This window comes from Rhineura floridana, chromosome 3, assembly GCF_030035675.1.
Source record: "Rhineura floridana isolate rRhiFlo1 chromosome 3, rRhiFlo1.hap2, whole genome shotgun sequence".
NCBI classification, from domain to species: domain Eukaryota; kingdom Metazoa; phylum Chordata; class Lepidosauria; order Squamata; family Rhineuridae; genus Rhineura; species Rhineura floridana.
This window is the reverse complement of record NC_084482.1, coordinates 224961836-224980642: the sequence shown is the minus strand read 5'-3', so window position 1 is coordinate 224980642 and position 18807 is coordinate 224961836. Positions and strand designations below refer to the sequence as shown.

General features: G+C 46.1%; 1 protein-coding gene across 7 annotated transcripts; it reads right to left on the bottom strand.

Moving 5' to 3' along the window:
• Positions 1-12837: 12837 nt before the first annotated feature.
• Positions 12838-18006, bottom strand: LOC133381777 (zinc finger protein 420-like). 7 transcript variants are annotated; one of them, XM_061621231.1, is made up of 4 exons: positions 17775-17985; positions 15866-15949; positions 15230-15353; positions 12838-15069 (listed from the first exon to the last, which is right to left on the bottom strand). In XM_061621231.1, exon 4 carries the CDS (start codon positions 14987-14989, stop codon positions 13526-13528), a length of 1464 nt encoding a protein of 487 aa, XP_061477215.1. In that variant the 5' UTR covers positions 14990-15069; positions 15230-15353; positions 15866-15949; positions 17775-17985; the 3' UTR covers positions 12838-13525. The 7 variants fall into 7 exon arrangements, 6 of the variants coding, with proteins under 6 accessions (XP_061477215.1, XP_061477216.1, XP_061477212.1 ...); XM_061621232.1 differs by lacking the exon at positions 15230-15353 and having other exon boundaries at positions 12838-15072; positions 17756-17985; XM_061621228.1 differs by lacking the exon at positions 15230-15353 and having other exon boundaries at positions 12838-15072.
• Positions 18007-18807: the final 801 nt, after the last annotated feature.

Genomic DNA, 18807 nt, shown 5'->3' with positions numbered 1-18807 from the left:
CGCTTTTACATAAAACAGCCCGGAACGGCAACTTCCCAGAGAGCCAGACCCACCAAATTCACCAGTCCAACACGACTACATGGGATGCATGCAATAAGAAACAAAACTTCCGCGCAAACCACGTTCTGATACCCGTTCCAGGCTATAATACGCTTTTACGTAAAATAGCCCGGAACGGCAACTTCCCAGAGAGCCAGACCCACCAAATTCACAAGTCCCACATTACTACATGGAATGCATGCAATAAGACACAAAACTTCCACGCAAACCACATTCCGATACCCGTTCCAGGCTATAATACGCTTTATTTATTTATTTATTTATTCAATTTATATACCGCCCCATAGCCGAAGCTCTCTGGGCGGTTCACAACAAGTAAAACGTCTGATATACAATTAAAACCACATATCAAGCAATTTAAACATACATTAATAATATCAAAAATTAAAGCATATGTATGCACATACAAATGCCTATTAAATATTAAAAAGCTGAAATACTAAAATACTAAGATGCTAAAAAGCTAAAAAACTAAAAACTAAAATGCCTGGGAGAAGAGGAAGGTTTTTATCTGGCGCTGAAAAGATAGTAATGTTGGCGCCAGGCGTACCTCATCAGGAAGAATATTCCATAGTTCTGGGGCCACCACTGAGAAGGCCCTTTTTCTTGTTGTCACTTTCCGGGCTTCTCTCTGAGTAGGCACCCGGAGGAGGGCCTTCGATGTTGAGCGGAGTGTACGGGTAGGTTCGTATCGTGCCGTGCAAGGCTTTATAGGTTAAAACCAGTACCTTGAATCGAGCCCAGAAACATATAGGCAGCCAGTGCAAGCAGGCCAGAATCGGTGTTATATGTTCGGACCACCTGGTCCCATTTATCAGTCTGGCCACTGCATTCTGCACGAGCTGTAGTTTCTGAACCGTCTTCAAGGGCAGCCCCATGTAGCGTGCATTGTAGTAGTCTAATTTAGAGGTTACCAGAGCATGAACAACTGAAGCAAGATTTTCCCTGTCCAGATAGGGGCGTAGCTGGGCCACCAGCCGAAGTTGGTAGAAAGCACTCCGTGCCACCGAGGCTACCTGGGCCTCCAGTGACATGGATGGTTCTAAAAGAACTCCCAAGCTACGAACCTGCTCCTTCAGGGGGAGTGCAACCCCATCCAGGACAGGTTGAACATCCACCATCTGGTCAGAAGAACCACCTATTAACAGCGTCTCAGTCTTGTCTGGATTGAGCTTCAATTTATTCGCTCCAGTCCATTATCGCAGCCAGGCATCGGTTCAGCACCTTGATAGCCTCACCTGAACAAGATGAAAAGGAGAAGTAGAGCTGTGTGTCATCAGCATACTGGTGGCAACGCACTCCAAAACTCCTGATGACGGCACCCAGCAGCTTCATATAGATGTTAAAGAGCATGGGGGACAGAACTGACCCCTGCGGAACTCCATATTGGATTGCCCAGGGTGCCGAGCGATGCTCCCCAAGCACTACCTTCTGGAGACGACCCGCCTGGTAGGAGTAGAACCACTGCCAAGCAGTACCTCCGACTCCCAAATCCGCAAGTCTCCCCAGAAGGATACCATGGTCGATGGTATCAAAAGCCGCTGACAGGTCAAGGAGAACCAACAGAATTACACTCCCCCTGTCTTTCTCCTGACAAAGGTCATCATACAGGGCGACCAAGGCCGTCTCCGTGCCAAAACCGGGCCTGAAACCCGATTGAAATGGATCCAGATAATCGGTCTCATCCAAGAGTGTCTGGAGCTGGTCCGCAACCACTCTTTCGAGGACCTTGCCCAAGAATGGAGCATTTGCTACCGGCCTGTAATTGTTAAGGTTTTCTGGGTCCAGGGAAAATTTCTTCAAAAGTGGTCTCACTACTGCCGCCTTCAGGCAGCCAGGGACCACTCCCTCATGCAGTGAGGCATTAATCACTTCCCTGGCCCAACTGGCGGTGCTATCCCTGCTGGCTTTTATTAGCCAAGAGGGGCAAGGATCCAACACAGAAGTGGTTGCTCGCACCCGTCCAAGCACCTTGTCAACGTCCTCAAGCTGCACCAATTGAAACTCATCCAAAAAATCACGACCAGGCTGTGCTCCGGATACCTCATTTGATTCAACTGCTAACACATTGGAGTCCAAGTCTGACGGATGCAAGAGACTTTATCCTGGAAGTGCCTAGCAAATTCGTTACAGCGTGCTTCGGATGATTCTATCATGTCCCTAGGGCTAGAATGTAATAGCCCTCTGACAGTTTGAAAAAGCTCCGCCAGACAGCAGATAGAAGATTTAATAGTGGCAACAAAATATTGTTTCTTTGCTGCCTGCACTGCTCCAAAATATAACTTGGTATAGGCACTTACCAGAGCACAGTTGCATCCATCAGGAGTCCGCCTCCATCTGCACTCAAGCCAGCTCCTAGACTGTTTCATCGCTCTCAGCTCCAGAGTATACCATGGAGCTGTATGAGCTCTACATAGGAGAGGGCACGCAGGAGCTATCATGTCAGCTGCCCGGGTCATTTCAGTGTTCCACAATTCGACCAGGGTTTCGACAGAAGCGCCAGCCCTATCAGCCGGAAAGCTCCCCAGAGCCTTTTGAAAACCATCCGGATTCATTAGTCTGCGGGGGCGGACCATCTTAATAGGTCCCCCACCCTTGCAGAGGGGAAAAGCTGCTGTAAGTCTAAACTTCAACAAGCGGTGATCTGTCCATGACAAAGGGATTGATGTAAGATTCCCTACATGCAGATCACCATCACCATGTCCAGTCGCAAAAATCAGGTCTAGAGTATGTCCTGCCACATGCGTTGGGCCAGTAGCGTATTGGGACAGCCCCATGGTTGTCATGGAGACCATGAAGTCCTGAGCCGCCCCAGATAAGATGGCCTCAGCATGAATGTTGACATCTCCCAGGATCAACAGTCTAGGGGATTTCAGCAGAACATCCGAGACCACCTCCGCCAGCTTAGTTAGGGAGTCTGTTGGGCAGCGGGGTGGGCGGTACACCAACAGAATCCCCAATCTGTCCCCCTGACCCAACATAAGGTGCAAACACTCCAGACCGGTGGTTACATGGACATGGTGCTTGGAGAGAGAGATGGAACTCCTATAGACCACAGCAACCCCCCCTCCCCGGCCCTCAGATCTACCGTGATGCTGAACCATGTACCCCGGTGGGCACAGCTGGGAGAGACTAACTCCACCCTGCTCACCCACCCAGGTCTCAGTTATACATGCCAAATTGGCTGCCTCATCTCCAATTAAATCGTGGATGAGGAAGGTCTTATTATGTACCGATCTGGCATTTAAAAGCAACATCCGGAGATCAGAGAGCTGGCTGATAGGGCAACCAACAAACCTGTGGATGTGTGGAGGACCGGAACACGGCACAGCCGTTAACTGCCTGGGCCGAGTTCCCCTCACCTGGCAAGTCCTCCGCACAACGTCATATCTCCCTCTACCCGTCACTATCCTAATTTTACATAAAATAGCCCAGAATGGCGACTTCCCAGCGAGCCAGACCCACCAAATTCACAAGTCCCACATTACTACATGGGATGCATGCAATAAAACACAGAACTTCCACGCAAACCACATTCCGATACCCATTCCGGGCCATAATACGCTTTTAAGTAAAATAGCCCGGAACGTTTTTGTTCCTAAATGTTGTTCTCAACTGTCTCTAACACATCCCAGTGTTTTTGGCATCAATTTCTTTTATAAAGGGCCCGTTCCGGCCTGTTCCGTTCCGTTCCTGCTTTTAAACCGTCCCCCAAAAATGAGCAAACGGCTGATTGGAGAGAAAGTTAGACCCACATCAAAACATTGTGAAAGCCCCGAAACTCTTTCCCCTACAATTTTTACAGCACCTATGTGTTGTTGTTGTTGTTATATGCCTTTGTTGGGTTAAAATGAATTATGGAAGAAATAAAGTTGATTTCGGTTTATTTGCCCCTAACCTGACCCCCATCCCAGGAAGCTTTGCAGAAAGAACTTTAGTTCAGAATGCAAGCTGGATCCACCTTTTCTTATGCTCAGTGAGCTTTAACAAGATATGTGCCAAAGGATGAAAACCTTTGTCCCCTCAAGGAGATGTTTTGCATTTGTTCATGCTAAGTCCGTGTTTTACAATCCGCTTCCTGGTTGTTTGAGCTCTCTGGCTCCAGCCTTTATCTCAAGCCTGTAGCAGCCTGCAAATTCTGATTTACAAAGGGGCAGCATGCCCCGGGTGATTTTGCCCATCTCCCCTTCCTCTCCTCCCCCTTGTTATGACCTTTTGCCATTGTGTGATTTCTTTCTGCTTTATGGAGTCCACCCCCCTGACCTGTAGCCCTTCCTCAAGGGTATATAATCTGAACCCCTTTCAATAAACGGGGTTCCCATTTCTGGAAGGCACCTTGCTGGACAGGTTTGGGTCCCCTTTGTCAAAGGTTCTTTGTGTCGTTATTTCCTGGGTCTCTGGCAGTGGGTTCAAGTGACTCAGCTCCGCACTCTTCCTGGGGTGAATGTGAGGTGAGTAAGGTCAAGAGGACAGCTCAGAATTTTAGTTTTGACCTAACACCTTCAAGTCGATTACGACTTATGAATCAGCGACCTCCAAGAGCATCTGTCGTGAACCACCCTGTTCAGATCTTGTAAGTTCAGGTCTGTGGCTTCCTTTAAGGAGTCAGTCCATCTCTTATTTGGCCTTCCTCTTTTTCTACTCCCTTCTGTTTCCCCCAGCATTATTGTCTCTTCAAGTGAGTCATGTCTTCTCATTACATGTCCAAAGCATTCCAGTCATAGTGGTGAAAGGTGCTCCTAGTCACTGAGGCGACCTCTTTCTCTTTATCGTCATATGAATCTCCCTCTTTTTGGAATAGTGTGTGCTTTATGTAGGTAATGTCTTGATATTAAACCCAATACTTGACTACTTGGTTCCCGACTTGGTTGTTCAGCTTATGGCTGAGGAAGGAGAGGGTACCGCATTGACCTTTTGGGGGAATATCCTGCCCAGGCTGGATTGCACAGGAAAGGTGACAGCATACCTTGCAATTGTTGAGGCTAAATTTTGGGCGAAAATACACCCTTACCTTTTACCTGTATGGCCTCAGTACGCCCGGGGATAGGTGCGAGCCGAACCGGAGTTAAGTTGCTCCAACCAAGACACAGCCCTCCCCAGCAATCGCAATGAAAAAGACACAGACAGCTTTTTGAATCAAAAAGGGCTTTCACACTCACTCGGGCACAACAGCCTGGCAAGGATGAGAGCAATTCTTTATTGTTTTGCAAGAGCATATATAGTATTCTACGTTGCCTTAATCAATAAACAAAATGTAACTAAGACAAGAGAAATTTAACAGGTCTCGGCTACATATCACTAGTTACATATTAAAGTCTCGGAGGTTTCTCTCTGAAATTCAATGTTCCAGTGTGTTCCCAGGAAAGATAAGGGCTGGTATGTCGGGGTGAAGTAACACTTGGGGTAATAACAAATGCAGAACACATATACAAAAGAATACATATGGCCCTGAAAGTTATCTCTGAGGATATTCAGTTTCCTACTTCAGAGGAGTTATCGATGCATACAGAGGCATTCTACTTATTTATTACAACAGAGGTGACAATGTGTAGGGGTTCTCTGAGAATTCACGGAGTACAGTAGAAATAAAACATTCAAGGACTCTTGACTGGTGTAGAACATTGTTGACTGGTGTAGAACATTGTTGCAGCCTAGCTGGCGCCGTTTCCTGCTGAGCCACACATTCCCTTCTCAAGAATCGAAACCTAATACTTAGCTCAGGTTCTTTCCCATGAAGCATTGCTACTTTGGTTTGGTTTTAACATAAAAATATGCCCACGTGTGTGATGATGAAACAGAAATAAAATGCATGTAAGGTTCATACCCTGTGTTTCCTAACACAGGGTTGGTATTAATCCCTGGGCATTTGGAAACCGCTGAGTCACCAGTTTAGCATTCCTGTTTGGAGCACCTCCTTGACACCCTCCTCCTCTCAAAATCCCCCAGAACATTCAAGAGGAAGTTGAACTTCTCCATTCTCTAAGACTTACCTGCAGGGTGTTTTCTCTGTCAGTAGCAAGCAGACGGAGAGGTGTCTGTGACAGTAAATGGGTGGGGCAGGCAAGTGTGTGTGTGTGTGTGTGTGTGTGTGTGTGTGTGTGTGTGTGTGTGTGTGTGTGTGTGTGTGTGTGTGTGTGTGTGTGTGAGAGAGAGAGAGAGAGAGAGAGAGAGAGAGAGAGAGAGAGAGAGAGAGAGAGAGAGAGAGAGAGCACCCTCCAGGCAAGGGGCTTCATTCCTGCTCACCACTCCCTCCTTCATAAGAACATAAGAAGAGCCTGCTGGATCAGGCCAGTGGCCCATCTAGTCCAGCATCCTGTTCTCACAGTGGCCAACCAGGTGCCTGGGGGAAGCCCGCAAGCAGGACCCGAGTGCAAGAACACTCTCCCCTCCTAGGGTTGCCAGGTTCCTGGCCTGAGACTGATCCTGTATCTTTAGGAGAAGAGAAAGTCAGCCAAGTACAGGTGTTCTGGCAACTCTGTAATGGGAAAAACCACAAGGTGGAATTCTTCCTTCCCCTTCCACAACTTTTAAAGATACAGAAGACCTCTTGGAGGCCAGGCCTGGCAACCAAAAGGTCTTCTGTATCTTTAAAAGTTGTGCAGGGAGAAGGGAGAATTGCACCTTGTGGTTTTTCCCATTACAGGGTTGCAAGAACACCTGCGCTTGGCTGACTTTCTCTTCTCCTAAGATACAGGATCAGTCTCAGGCCAAGAACCTGGCAACCCTACTCCCCTCCTGAGGCTTCCAGCAACTGGTTTTCAGAAGCATGCTGCCTCTGACTAGGGTGGCAGAGCACAGCCATGGCTAGTAGCCATTGATAGCCCTGTCCTCCATGAATTTGTCTAATCTTCTTTTAAAGCCGTCCAAGCTGGTGGCCATTACTGCATCTTGTGGGAGCAAATTCCATAGTTTAACTATGCGCTGAGTAAAGAAGTACTTGACCAACTGATCTAGGGAATAGTCATTTAGAATATCTAGAAACTTTGCTTCTTTGTCATGACTGGAACACATATGCAGCCAGTCTATGTCCGGGTAGTTGAAGTCACCCATTACTACCACATTTCCTAGTTTGGATGCTTCCTCAATTTCATATCTCATCTCAAGGTCTCCCTGAGCATTTTGATCAGGGGGACGATAGATCGTTCCCAGTATTCAGTCCCTCCTGGGGCATGGTATCACCACCCACAATGATTCTGTGGAGGAGTCTGCCTCTTTTGGGGTTTTGAGCTTGCTGGATTCAATGCCTTCTTTCACGTATAGAGCGACTCCGCCACCAATACGTACTTCCCTGTCCTTCCGATATAGTTTATATCCAGGGATAACTGTATCCCACTGGTTTTCTCCATTTCACCAGGTCTCCGTTATGCTCACTATATCAATGCTCTCCTCTAAGACCAAGCACTCCAGTTCTCCCATCTTGGTTCGGAGGCTCCTAGCATTAGCGTACAGGCACTTGTAAGCAGTGTCTGTCTTCAAGTGTCTTTGGCACTTGTGGTTAGGCCTGTGGTAATTTTGCTCTTCTGAATTTATATCCTGGGCCCCTGCTCTCACAATGCCTACTTCTAGGCCTACCCCTCTTAAAATTTCATCAAAAGGTCCTCAAATGCAAAGATGTATCACTGAACACTAAAGTCAGGATCATTCAGACCATGGTATTCCCAATCTCTATGTATGGATGTGAAAGCTGGACAGTGAAAAAAAGTGGATAAGAGAAAAAATCAACTCGTTTGAAATGTGGTGTTGGAGGAGAGCTTTGTGCATAACATGGACTGCGAAAAAGACAAATAATTGGGTGTTAGAACAAATTAAACCAGAACTGTCACTAGAACCTAAAATGATGAAACTGAGGTTATCATACTTTGGACACATTATGAGAAGACACGATTCATTAGAAAAGACAATACTGCTGGGAAAAACAGAAGGGAGTAGAAAAAGAGGAAGACCAAACAAGAGATGGATTATTCCATAAAGGAAGCCACAGATCCGAACTTACGAGATCTGAACAGGGTGGTACATAACAGATCTTCTTGGAGGTCGCTGATTCATAGGGTCACCATAAGTCGTAGTCGACTTGGAGGCACATAACAACTACAATAGGAAACGTCACTAAAATTAAATAGTGAATGAAACATATTTAAAGTGACTATGTGAACTACAAAAATCCTCCGTGGCGCAGAGTGGTAAGCAGCGGTAACGCAGCCGAAGCTCTGCTCACGGCCGGAGTTCAATTCCAACAGAAGGAGGAAGTCGAATCTCCGGTAAAAGGGGTCGAGGTCCACTCAGCCTTCCATCCATCCGTGGTCGGTAAAATGAGAACCCGGCCTGTGCTGGGGGGTAAAGAAAGGCCAGGGAAGGAACTGGCAATCCCACCCCATGTATATGGTCTGCCTAGTAAACCTCACAAGACGTCACTCTAAGAGTCGGAAACAACTCGCACTATAAGTGCGGGGACACCTTTACCTTTTTTATGTGAACTGCATCAACTGTCTTAATATTGTTGCTTCCTCCCTGCTAAAACAAGATCAGCACAGCACAGGTCTTGTTTCTGTTATTTGGGCTGATTGCAGGTGAACAGTCATTAACGTTAGCGTTAATAGGTTGAAAGTATAGCAAATTTATTATTTAGGATTTGTTTAACTTGTGCTTAACATTGTTGTTTATATGGTCAGAGACATTTTATGTCTGTTCTGCCTTGTTAAGGGGACTTCATTTTAAATTTTCTGAAATGTCTGAAAAATATTCAAGAAAAAAGGATGTGAAGATCATTAAAACAGCAATCTAGAAGCACCCTATGTCTCCATTAACAATGTCCACAGTGAAATGCAACAGAAGATGGCCCTCCCTGCCCAAATTGTTCAGTTATAAATACTATCTGAGCTCTGTCCTGAAAATAAATACTCCATCTCTTCCTTTTCTGACTAGGTCAGCTATGTTTCTGTTAATCATTTTCTTGATGAAACACAATCTTCTTTCATCTACCGGATGATCCCAAATGAAGAACCCCCAAGTCCAGGGATTGTTAGACTACTCCTGCATTTCAGGTGGACGTGGATCGGTCTCTTTGCTCCTGAAACTGATAGCGGAGAAAGGTTTCTGAACACCTTGACCCCTGTGCTCCTTCGGAGCGGTGTTTGTGTTGCCTTCTCACAAACCATTTCACGAGAGGCTGTTGCTATAAAGCGTTTGTACAGAGACCTTCTGCACACGATTTTTTCTATGGACAGGCGAATCAATGTATTTCTATGCGAAGTCTCAGTCCTTCTATGATGCTGGACGCATACTAGAAATAGTGGAAATAGCTCTGAAACCAATTACAGGGAAAGTCTGGATCACAATAGCCGTGTCATATGTCAGCTCCAACATATCCCATAAGATAGGTCACAACCAGCACATGTACAGTTATTTATCATTATTTATCCAGACAAACAAAAGATTAAAACATGATGATAATCTGCCAGTTCCACCTCCTAATATTTCCCATCCACTTTGGCCAGAATGATATGATTGCTTATATGCAAAGCATGTGTTATCTGTGAAAGGCCAGAAGCGATGCAGAGCGAAGGAGAACCTGGAGGGCTTCCGTCAGGATGTCCTTGAAAGGAGCCTGTTTCAAGACACCTACGGCATTTTCAACACGGTCCAAAGCGAAAGAGTCCAGCCATCACAGGTATTGCTTTTAATATCCCCTCTAGTGATATAGATGGATTTGGTTCCATTAAAAATGACAGTTCCACTTTTTCTTTAAAGATGCCAGTTTGCGAAGCGGCCGTTGTTCAATGGTAGAACACATGAAGGTCACAGGTTCAATCCTTGGGGTCTGCAGGTAGATCTGGGTAGACTCCTGTATGAAACCCTGGACAGCTGCTGCCAGTCAGTGTCGACAATATAGACCTAGATGGACCAGTGGTCTGACTCTGTATAATGCAACTTACTATTTTGGGGGCAGGCTCTCAGAAGCAGTGGTGAGATGCCTATTTCTGAAGCGAGGTGGACTCTCCTCACCCCTGGCTGTACCTCTTTTGCTTCTGCTGGTGCCTATCTCTTAGGCTTCACCACGGGAGGAAGACTCATTTCCCAAGACCTCAAGTACAATGGTACATTTTAAAAAAATCCAAAATCTATAAACTCCATGTGGCCACTCTGTGTCCAGAAGAGATGAGCATTGTCTGTACTGAATGGCAACTGCTCTCCAGAGCTGCTGAGAGGGATCTTTTCCAGCCCTGCCTGGGGATTCCAGGATTAGAATTGCTTTACTCCCAGAAGAGCAGATATTGGATTAAATACTTTCATATTTCATAGCCCAGGGTCTGACTCTTGGACAGAAGAGGAAAAAAAACATTAAGCCATATTACTTACGCAAACTGCAAAAATCTTAAAGCCACCATTCCCTAATGTTGAAATTAAGCCTAGGCATGCCTGGATCAACAAGTCACAACCCTGGCTTCATTGGCTACAATCCTGAAAGGGCAGGGTTACAACCAGAGCTTTGAAAAGTTACTTTTTTAAACTACAACTCCCATCAGCCCCAGCCAGCATGGCCACTGGATTGGGCTGATGGGAGTTGTAGCTAGAGCAAGGAATTGTTCTAAAGGTCTGTAAAAAACAGTTGCGCGGGGTTGGTTGACGTTTTGGTCTATATCTTGGGAACCAGACCACCAAGAAACTTAATTTTTTTTAAATTGAAGCTGAGAGTCCGGAGATTAAAGGGTGCTAGCCGGAGAGGCCCCCAAAAACCAGAGACTCTGGCCGAAAACCGGAGACCTGGTAACCCTACCCACTGCCCTAAAAGAATAGCTTCATTGTGGCTCATTCCATGCTCACATTTCCCTTCCTGTCCATTCTTGAAATGTGCATTCTCATAAACATGTTTTCCTCCAGCTCTACACCTGCTCCTCAAACCACAGAGAGTCCACCAAAGAGCAAAGGCAGTTCTTCCCTTTATAATTTCCAAAATCATTGTAATTTATTCCACTTCTTGCAAAAACTCAAGGGATTTACCTACCAAACCACACCTTTGAGACAAATAACAGAAATGACAGAATGGAGAGTAGCATGATGTAACTTTCTATAACAAGCCTGAACAGCTGAGTGTGTATTTAAATGACTCCTCCTGTGCCATTGAGAGGTTTGGCTGAGCTTTGAGGCAGGCAGGGGCTATGTCAGTGTGAAGGTTTCGTATCATCTCTTGGGTCGTGAAGTCACTGAGGCCTTGGTCTTGCAGGAGACGTTGAACTTCTTCCCTTTAGCTAGTTCCTAAACAACAGAGGCAATGGCAGTTCTGCCCCCCTCCCAATTTAAAATCTCTTCCCGCCCCCCCAGGATCCAGTGGGGTCCCCATCCAGCTCTGGGACACAAACGACACAAGGCAGCTCGTGCACACACAAAACCCAGGAAGTGCCCCCCCAATAAGGCTGCTTGCTCTACGGGGGGAGCCGGGGTAGCTTCCCCAAAAGCACCTCGCCAGGGAGACCCTGCACTGGCTCTTTCTCTGGCAGCGAAAGGGGCAAAGCAGCAGCAGGAGGAGGTAGTGACCAGTTTTAAAGGGCTCTGGGGTCTCCCCAATCACTCAGACAGCAGATAAGGGGGAGCTGAGGAAGGGTGGGCCAGCAGCAGGGCTGGCTGGGGTCTCCCAGGCCCTCTCCCTCCTCCCCCAAGTCAACTGCAAGGAGACCCCCTCCCTGCACCCCTCTCCCCCTGCACGGCCCCATGGGCCTGTGCTAATGCGCTGAACTACCCGCACCAAAGTGAGGGGGGAGACAGGTGAGCTTTTGCAGCAACAAAAGCCCGGTTCTCCTTCCCCCTCCAGCCCCTTGTAGATCTCTGATCTCTCCAGCATGGATTGCATGAACCAGGGATTCACAAAGGGGGGGGTCATCCCCCATTTTCCCCCAATCCCCCCCTCTCCATGTTGCATCCCAATGCCCTCTGTAAGCGCCAGCCTCCTGTTCTCCAAGGCTGATTTCTCTTCCCAGAGGGAGGGAAGGAATGAAGCCGCCCCTCCTCATTCAGTATTGTATCTCCCCCCCTTGTGATTAAAACTTCCCGCCTCTCTAGGAACCAGAGTGCAGTTCATTGGCCCTTTGGAAAACTGAGATGCCTCTCCCCCAGAGCGATGCAGGAAGTTGCAAAAGACTTAAAGCTATTACTGCAGCGAAAAGTGGCTCTACCAAATATTAATGTGTGGGGGTTGAATACTTATGCAAGCAACATATTTCAGTTTTGTATGTTTCTCACAAACATTTCCCAACATAAAACCAATGTCACCTTACAATAATTGATTTTGAGTTTCAGTGTTTCAAAATAAAATATACAGAACGAAATTACAATGTACCATTTGTAATTTAGTAATATGAGAGCATTGGTCTGGGGTCTGATTACTTTTGCAAAGCATTGCATATCAAAAATGCCACAAATAAAAACAATTTCACACGGTTCACACATAAAAACAATTGAAATAATTTTAAAATCCAATACAGATACAGAGTGGGATAAAGATCTCCCCTTAAAAGGTTTGTTGAAGCAGGAAGGTCTTCAAGAGGCATCAAAAAGAAAAATAGATGCCGCCTGTCTGATATGTAACAGCAGAGAGTTCCGAAGGTAAGTGCCAGCACACTAAATACTGAATTCATCATACAGAATAGACCTACTGATTAGATATGTGCCAAGAAGCCCGCTGCTGCAGACTGCAACGACTGGTTTGGTAGACAGCAGGTGAGACTATATTTTGGGTATCCTGGTCCAAGCTACATAGGACTTTAATATTTGTAGCCCGCAAAATTTAAATTAACTAAAAACTTAACATTGCTAAATATTATCTTGGACTACATAAATTCCACCAGCCCTATAGTTTACAGATGTAGGGCAAGGCTCACACGAAAGTTCTTTGTACATTCTATTACTTTAAATGTGTATTCTTTGAGGACTAGTAAGGTTACTTCTTACATTAAAACTGTTCCCACACTCACTGCATTAAAATGGTTTCTCCCTTGTGTGCGTTCTTTGATGTAAAGTAAGGCTTCTGCTTATACTGAAGGTATTTCTACACTCCATGCATTTAAATGGTTTCTTCCGTGTGCGTTCTTTGATGACTAGTAAGGTTACCCCCTGCACTGAAGCTCTTTCCACACTCCATGCATTTAAATGGTTTCTCCCCCGTGTGTGTTCTATGACGTAAAGTAAGGCATCTGCTTATACTGAAGATCTTTCCACACTCCATGCATTTAACTGGTTTCTCCCCCGTGTGTGTTCTACGATGTAAAGTAAGGCTATTGCTTACGCTGAAGCTCTGTCCGCACTCCCTGCATTTAAATGGCTTCTCCCGTGTGGATTCTTTTATGAGTTGTAAAGTGAGTTCACACTAAAGCTTTTTCCCACTCCATGCATTTAAATGGTTTCTCCCGTGTGCGTTCTTTGATGAATAGTAAGGTTACCCCTTTGACTGAAGCTCTTTCCACACTCCCTGCATTTAAATGGCTTCTCCCGTGTGGATTCTTTTATGAGTGGTAAGGTGAGAGTTCACCCTAAAGCTTTTTCCACAATCCATGCATTTAAATGGTTTCTCCCCGGTGTGGCTTCTTTGATGTAATGTAAGCTTACGCCCCTCACTGAAGCTCTTTCCACACTCCATGCATTTAAATGGTTTCTCCCCCATGTGTGTTCTATGATGTAAAGTAAGGCTTCTGCTTATACTGAAGGTCTTTCCACACTCCATGCATTTAAATGGTTTCTCCCCCGTGTGTGTTCTATGATGTAAAATAAGGCTATGGCCTACGCTGAAGCTCTGTCCACACTCCCTGCATTTAAATGGCTTCTCCCCCGTGTGTGTTCTTTGATGAATAGTAAGGTTACCCCTTTGACTGAAGTTCTGTCCACACTCCATGCATTTAAATGGTTTCTCCCCTGTGTGTCTTCTTTGATGACTAGTAAGGTAACTCCGTGCACTGAAGCTCTTTCCACACTCCATGCATTTAAATGGTTTCTCCCCTGTGTGCGTTCTTTGATGAATAGTAAGGATACCCCTTTGACTGAAGTTCTGTCCACACTCCATGCATTTAAATGGTTTCTCCCCCGTGTGTGTTCTATGATGTAAAGTAAGGCTATTGCTTACCCTGAAGCTCTGTCCACACTCCCTGCATTTAAATGGCTTCTCCCCTGTGTGGATTCTTTTATGAGTGGTAAGGTGAGAGTTCACCCTAAAGCTTTTTCCACACTCCATGCATTTAAATGGTTTCTCCCCAGTGTGGATTCTTTGATGTAATGTAAGCTTACGCCCCTCACTGAAGCTCTTTCCACACTCCATGCATTTAAATGGTTTCTCCCCCGTGTGGGTTCTTTGATGTTGAGCGAGGCTACCAGAGTCAGTGAAACACTTTCCACACTCACTGCATTTAAATGGCTTCTCCCCTGTGTGGGTTCTTTGATGTGATGAAAGGTGACAGTTCTGACTGAAGCTCTTTTCACACAGGATGCATTTAAATGGCTTCTCTCCTGTGTGTGTTCTTTTATGTACTGTAAGGGTACGGTTCTCACTGAAGCACTTTCCACATTCCATGCATTCAAATGGTTTCTCCCCTGTGTGTATTCTTCGATGTTTAGTAAGATTACCGCTTACAGAGAAGCTCTGTCCACACTCCCTGCATTTAAATGGCTTCTCCCCTGTGTGGATTCTTTTATGAGTGGTAAGGTGAGAGTTCACACTAAAGCTTTTTCCACACTCCATGCATTCAAATGGTTTCTCCCCTGTGTGTATTCTTTGATGTTTAGTAAGGTTACCGCTTAGAGAGAAGCTCTTTCCACATTCCATGCATTTAAATGATTTCTTTCCTCTGTGCATTCTGTGAGGCAAACTCTGAGAAGTAGAGGATTTCTTCCTCCCATTCTTTGACTGGTTTCCTTCAGATGGTTTTGGGCTCCTGTCATTTTCAACCATCTCTTTTTATGCTTCACCCTTGGCTATTACCAATGACACCATCAGTGATTTCCTATAATTATCATTCTTCTGCCTATCATCTGCTGAGGGGGAAGAGGGAGAAAAAAACATAACGTTGGAATTCCAAGGCAAAAACAAAACATCTCAGCACAGATCAAGCCCAATTAGCTGCTGCTGAATATTGGCATCTCCACAATTCTCCCCTGCTCTGTTTGTATGCCCACCTGCAACCCAAGTTACCTGAACATTCAACAGTCCCACACAGCAAAATGAATTCCTTACAGGTCCATGTATCATTTGATGTCACCAAGCCCTGATGTGTCTGATTTTTCCTCCTGCCGCCAGACAACTGTGGTATACATTTCTTAAAGAAAAATGTATGCAATAAGTAGCAAGGAGAAAGGGGAAAGAATGCTGTGGAAGGGGCTGAACTGGGCATAGCTGACTGCTTCTTGGTTCTTCTGAATGTAACTGCCATCAGAAGAGGTGCTCAGACAGAAATACAGGAACACAGGAAGTTTCCTTATACTGAATCAGACCATTGGTCCTTCTAGCTGCATACTGTCTAAACTGGGTGGCAGCTGCTCTGCAGGTGTGAGATGAGGACGCTTTCAGGGGCCTGAAGATTCCAAGGATTAAACCTAGGAATTTCTTCCTAGAACCAAATGTGCCCTACCGCTGAGCTAAGGCAGCGACGCCCCAAGACCAAGATTACATGAGGTTGAGATGATGCTCTGAATCATAGGGGGAACTCCTTACCAGCTAACACACAGCGGGGTGTATATTTCACTGCCAGCCTTTTAATTTAGCCACAAGTCCTGCATCAACGATTTGTCCCCATTATAACATTTCCCCAGATATTTTTCAAATCCGTACCTGCAGATATCTCCCCTTCATCAACGCCCCATCCAATGGGAGCTTGTCCTTCCAGTGAAGAGATGAAGCCCTGTTTGGATATTTCTTTCAAAGGAAGAGACAAGCTGGTTAGTTCTGAACCTAAATTATCCAGGCATTCCATGTCCACCCATTGCTGTGGCCCCTTCCCAAATTCCAAGAAAGGCAGGATCGGAGATCTCCTGGTGATGAATAGACAGGCGTATGTGGAACCCACTGGCACTTGTGAACAGGCAACTGTACATAAAGCTCAGCTCAGTGGCACTATGGAAACCATTCCAGGTAATTAATTTGGGGGATTTCTTAGCAGACTGAAAGGAAACTTTAACCTGGAGGCCACCCCTCCCTTCCCATATTTCCAGAGGAGGCACACAGAAATCAGGCTGCCCAGGACCCCTTTGAGAGGAAGGGTGGGTCAGAATCATTGTGGGTGGCGATACTGGGCTCCAAGAGTAATTGAGACATACTGTATGTAGACTTTATAAGTATATTGTGTGAAATTCCTGAATAACATACTGTATTACTTAATAAACATGGATTTATATTATTCTGATTTACTGGCTATGGGCAGAGTTGATGTATGCTCACATATATCCACACAGAAATGTGTAGTCAATAAAAAGCATAATCTCCTTCAGCTGTGGAACGCCATTATTTTTCCTCATTTATCCTCAGTCCTGAGATAAGTCTCTGTGGGGCTTCCTCTTTAGATCTGCCTGTTCAGATACTCTGCTGTTGGAAACTGTGCAAGCCCAGGTGAGTGCAGTTGCTGACATACAAGGACTCTGAACAGCTTTAGGCTTAACGGAAAAGGTGAAGAACCCTCAATCCTGTGCATGGGCAAGAAAGAGGTCGTTTAAATGATTTCAGTCCAAAAGAGGAAAGGTTGTCATAAAGGGTGACTTTAACTACCCTCACATGGACTGGCTACATATGTGTTCCAGTCACAACAAACAAGAGAGTCTATAAAAGAGAGATGTCTCCTGCAGTTTTCGATCAGTCTTTCGTGGACTGATCTACTGTATCCAGCAGATTATTTCCTGGAAATTCTGAGTCCCTGTGGGTGAGACTTAAATATATTAATTCTTTTCAATCTATGTGTTAAGATATCTAGACCATGTAAGCAGAGAGAGGGGGGGGTTAAGGTGTTGGACTACTACCTGGGAGACCAGGGTTCGAATCCCCACACAGCCAGGAAGCTCACTGGGTGACCTTGGACCAGTCACTGCCTCTCAGTCTCATGAAAACCCTGTTCATAGGGTCACCATAAGGTGGAATCGACTTAAAAGCAGTACATTTACATTTAGATAGATAGACAGATAAAGATAAAGGTGTCCCCGCACTTGTAGTGCGAGTTGTTTCCGACTCTTAGGGTGACGTCTTGCGACGTTTACTAGGCAGACCATATATATGGGGTGGGATTGCCAGTTCCTTCCCCGGCCTTTCTTTACCCCCCCAGATAGATAGATAGATAGATAAATATAGATATAAATGGCACGCTGCTTTCCTCTGCTCAGTTTCCCTCGGGATGCTTGACGTACAAAAGGCCTTCATATTTAGGCCCTAACTCTATGTCAGACCCCTCCCCATTTCTCCCAGATGGTTCTCTAGGCCCTTCTCACCTACTTCGCCCCACCCCAATCCGGCCTTCACTCTCTCTCCCTCTCCTCCTTTTCCTCCAACCCCCCCCCATTTCCCCTACCCAGGGGCGTCACTAGGGCAGTGCGGCAGGTGCGGGCCGCACCGGGTGACACCACGAGCCGCCCCCCCCCCAGCCGGCAAGAACTCCCCTCCTCCTCCGTCCCGGTAAGCAGAGTAAGCGAGCGAGCGGGCCGCTCCTGGCTCTGCCGCCGCGCCGCCTGCGTCTCTCACTGCGCTGCGAGGAGCTCACCGGATCCCCACCGACGCAGCACGTCGCCAAAGAGTCCACGGAGAGGGCGGCCGGCCGGGGAAGCGGCTCTCTACCCGTTCCCGACTGGACGACGCAGCTTCCGTTCGCAACCCGCACTTCCCTTCCTCTCTAGGAAGCACGTTCACTTTCCTTAACCCTTCCGCGGCCAAGCTTCTCCGGGCTGACTTGTCCTGACTCCCGAGAGACTCCCGCTGGGCGAGGCTTGCCCAGGAGGGGACCCTCCCTCGCTCGGGTGGAGCCGCGGGCCCGGGAGCATGTAAATGAGTGTGTGCATTTGGAAAAGGGAGCGACTCTCTCTCTCTCTCTCTCTCTCTCTCTCTCTCTCTCTCTCTCTCTCTCTCACACACACACACACACACACACACACACACACTGCTTTTTTTAAAAAGGCGCACATGCTGTTAATGCTAAAAATAATCGTGTATGGGTGTGACTGATCTGGGACTGGGAGAACGGGTAACTGCTGCGGGGTATAAAATCCTAAACTCATACATCATATTAAGTAACGTGAGGAATTACCTGACCCTGTTTCTGCTGTCATAACCCCTGTTCTGGCTCAACAAATGTACAAGAGGCTTGTGGTCCTTTAAAAAGCAGATGTTTGTGCAATCCTATTTTTATTTAGAAACTTCTCTTGTCCTATACAAACTTTCGATGCAATAATAATAATGTTATACAATAACTGTTTATAGAACTGGTTGTGGCATGAGCTTTTGTGGGTAAGATGAGTGGGCTCTAGTTTATGGAAACTTGTGTCACAATCTGGATAGTATGTGTTTGCTCTGCAATTTGTTGTGTGTGTTACAATCCAAACTTCATCCAGAACTATGTGGTCCAAGAGGAGAAAATAGCTATCTTTGTACCCATACATTTCAATCTGAGAGGTGATTAATCTATGTTTAGTGGTCTTGTAAATGCATAATTTATCCATGTTGCAAGCTGATGATGTGCATGCAAGAGAAAGAACTGAGAGTGAAAACCAGCACCAAAGAGGAGGAGGAGTTAACATTTT

What these genes read in the sequence shown, in the direction of transcription:
- LOC133381777 (XM_061621232.1), bottom strand. Translation starts at nt 14,989, where the DNA reads ATGGTTGAAAATGACAGGAGCCCAAAACCATCTGAAGGAAACCAGTCA.